Consider the following 3,274-nt stretch of genomic DNA (forward strand, 5'->3'; position numbering starts at 1 on the left):
TAAAATAGAATGCATTTCAACACATTTAAAACTACACTTTCGAATTTGAATCTTAAAAATAATAAGAATTTCAGCACAACACATATCAGACGTTTTTAAAACATTATTTATGTGACATAAACAGAATGTTTGACACATGAAATGTGTGTAACCTGGAAAGTGTGGGAATGTTGCACCTGTGCAATCGCTGATGTGTTTGGGAATTTTGCCAACATTTCATTGGTCGAGCACAGAGAGATAATAAGTATAAATACAACTGTCTGACAGCAGTAAAGTCATCCAGGGTGACTTTTCCACAGAAAGCATGAAGTTCCTCATTCTGGTGGCTTTGTTTGGGCTCGGCTTCGCCCAGCACAACCCCCACCTCCAACATGGGAGGACCTCCATTGTCCACTTGTTTGAGTGGCGCTGGGCAGACATCGCTGCTGAGTGTGAGCGCTTCTTGGGTCCCAATGGCTTTGGTGGAGTTCAGGTATGAAAGGGACATTCTGTCTGCTTATTAAATACAAATGCAAAATGTCATACTTAACACATTTAGAAGCACTTCTTTGTTCTAAATATTCAAACATTAAGAACTTTATCACAGTCTCACAACATGCTCATGTGAAACTTAAATTGCACTACAGTTTGAAAGTATTTCCTCTATTCTGCTCAGATTTCCCCTCCCAATGAGCACATAGTTCTTAACAGCCCGTGGAGGCCCTGGTGGCAGAGATACCAGCCAATCAGCTACAACTTGTGCTCCAGATCTGGAAGTGAGAATGAGCTGAGAGACATGATCACCAGATGCAACAATGTTGGGGTAAAAACTGAATATCAATTGTTGACACCATTATTCTCAGCATTGAACACACACTACAGACTTCATATGTATATTGTGCTTACAAACCATTATTTTCTTGAAGGTCAACATCTACGTGGATGCTGTCATCAACCACATGTGTGGTGCAGGTGGCGGTGAGGGAACACACTCCTCATGTGGCAGCTGGTTCAGTGCAGGCAGGAAAGACTTCCCCTCTGTCCCATTTTCCAACATGGACTTCAATGATCACAAATGTAGAACTGGAAGTGGAAATATTGAAAACTACGGCGATGCTAATCAGGTAAGTCATTCAGGCAGTAAGTATGGTTTTTAGCCATGTGATGATACTAAGTTGACCTCTTCAGGTACGTGACTGTCGTCTGGTTGGTCTCCTGGATCTCGCCCTGGAGAAAGATTACGTGAGAGGTAAGGTGGCTGACTACATGAACAAGCTTATCAACATGGGTGTGGCTGGATTCAGAGTGGATGCCTGCAAACACATGTGGCCCGGTGACCTGTCTGCCATCTACGATCGACTGCACAACCTAAACACCAAGTGGTTCCCCAACGGATCAAGGCCTTTCATCTTCCAGGAGGTCAGGCTTAACTTTTTAGCAGCCTAAAAGGAACTAATCAAAAAAAATATAGAAAACTGAATGTAAAGCAATACATTAGCATCTTTGGATGAGACAGAAAGAAAAAGGTTATACACAGGTTACACATCATGTTTTGTTACAACAATAACATTGAGAAAATTAAAAATTGAATTTGCTTTCAGGTTATTGACCTGGGAGGTGAGCCTATTACCTCCAGAGAGTACTTCCATCTGGGCAGGGTGACTGAGTTTAAATATGGTGCCAAACTGGGAACTGTCTTCAGAAAATGGAATAATGAAAAGTTGATGTACACCAAGTAGGTCTTTCTTTGTCATGTCTAAATGGAAAGATTTTTCTCTTTAATTTTATGAATTGACAGTAATCCAAAACTCTTCACTGAGGAGCTCGATGAAATTCAGCCCAGTCTTCTTATTCTGACTCTGCAGTCGACCCAGTTTGATGGAAGGTGTCAGTGATTTGATTTCCATTTTGTGCTTGTGTGCAGGAACTGGGGAGAGGGTTGGGGTTTCATGTCTAATGGCAATGCTCTTGTCTTCGTTGACAACCATGACAACCAGAGAGGACATGGTGCTGGTGGAGCATCTATTGTTACCTTCTGGGATGCCAGGCTCCACAAGATGGCTGTAGGGTACATGCTGGCTCACCCATATGGAGTAACCAGGGTCATGTCAAGCTTCCGTTGGAACCGCCACATTGTCAATGGAAAGGTAGAGCTGATAACACACTACTGTAACAAGTGTGTGCAACAAGTAGTTGTTCATCATGGATTTATCTTTGATATGTAGGACCAGAATGACTGGATGGGCCCTCCCAGCCACCCTGATGGATCAACCAAATCTGTTCCCATCAACCCAGATGAGACTTGTGGTGATGGATGGGTGTGTGAGCACAGATGGCGTCAGATCAAGTGAGTTTTCAAAAAGCCAGAGACAATAAAGCCATTGCTGACCTTGTGATCCCATCAGTTTGAGGTTATTTTAACACATCTGTCTTTTAGGAACATGGTGATTTTCCGCAATGTTGTCAATGGACAACCTCATTCCAACTGGTGGGATAATAACAGCAACCAGGTTGCCTTTGGACGTGGTAATCGTGGTTTCATCGTCTTTAACAATGATGATTGGTAAGCTTAACTATTCAGAAAGATCTTCACCCAATATTCAGACACATAACTACCTCTTGTGCAATGTGCCAAATGGCATCATTTAGTTCAAATATTTTTCATGGTCCCCCATTACATAATACATTTAAATTATAAAAATAATTTAAAAAGACAAGTTCACTCTAACTTTATCCATCATTCCTTCCCCACCAGGGACCTGGATGTGACCCTTAACACAGGCATGCCTGGTGGCACCTATTGTGATGTCATTTCTGGCCAGAAAGAGGGTGGCCGGTGTACTGGCAAGCAGATCCACGTGGGTGGTGATGGTCGTGCACACTTCAAGATTAGCAACAGGGATGAAGACACTTTTGTTGCTATTCATGCTGAATCCAAGCTGTAGCCAAACACCTAAAAATAAAATTTTAAAAATGCATTAAGCATCTTTTTTTTTAAAAAAATATTGGGATGTAGTTTCCTTTGTATTAGACAGATACGCTTTGTCAAAAAGACTGTTCTTGTGTTTTAAACTATTTGAGTGGAGGAAGGGTGGATAGCGCAAATCGAAATGTCTGGAGGCTAACAAAATATACAAATGAAATCCAAAAGTAGTAATATAAAGACATAACTAAGCAATAAAAAAGATACTAAAACAAAAACAACAAAAGAACAAGTATGACTAAGAATAATAATTATGTTAATAATATAAATAAAGACAGAAGGATGTGGGGATTTCAGAGACGATTACAACAA

General features: G+C 41.0%; 1 protein-coding gene across 1 annotated transcript; it reads left to right on the top strand.

Annotated features, from left to right (window-relative positions):
- The first annotated feature begins 274 nt into the window (after positions 1-274).
- LOC101077364 (pancreatic alpha-amylase-like) lies at positions 275-2,957 on the top strand. The gene is made up of 9 exons (XM_003975398.3): positions 275-472; positions 656-802; positions 906-1,103; positions 1,168-1,398; positions 1,581-1,714; positions 1,904-2,126; positions 2,205-2,326; positions 2,417-2,542; positions 2,735-2,957. The coding sequence occupies exons 1-9, from the start codon at positions 305-307 to the stop codon at positions 2,922-2,924; spliced, it is 1,539 nt and encodes a 512-aa protein (XP_003975447.1). The 5' UTR covers positions 275-304; the 3' UTR covers positions 2,925-2,957.
- Positions 2,958-3,274: the final 317 nt, after the last annotated feature.

Source organism: Takifugu rubripes, chromosome 22, assembly GCF_901000725.2.
Source record: "Takifugu rubripes chromosome 22, fTakRub1.2, whole genome shotgun sequence".
In the NCBI taxonomy this organism is placed as follows: Eukaryota; Metazoa; Chordata; class Actinopteri; order Tetraodontiformes; family Tetraodontidae; genus Takifugu; species Takifugu rubripes.

What these genes read in the sequence shown, in the direction of transcription:
- LOC101077364 (XM_003975398.3), top strand. Translation starts at nt 305, where the DNA reads ATGAAGTTCCTCATTCTGGTGGCTTTGTTTGGGCTCGGCTTCGCCCAG. An exon ending in ACTACGGCGATGCTAATCAG is followed by an intron (nt 1,104 to 1,167) that starts GTAAGTCATTCA and finishes TGACCTCTTCAG; the next exon opens with GTACGTGACTGTCGTCTGGT. An exon ending in GCCACATTGTCAATGGAAAG is followed by an intron (nt 2,127 to 2,204) that starts GTAGAGCTGATA and finishes TTTGATATGTAG; the next exon opens with GACCAGAATGACTGGATGGG.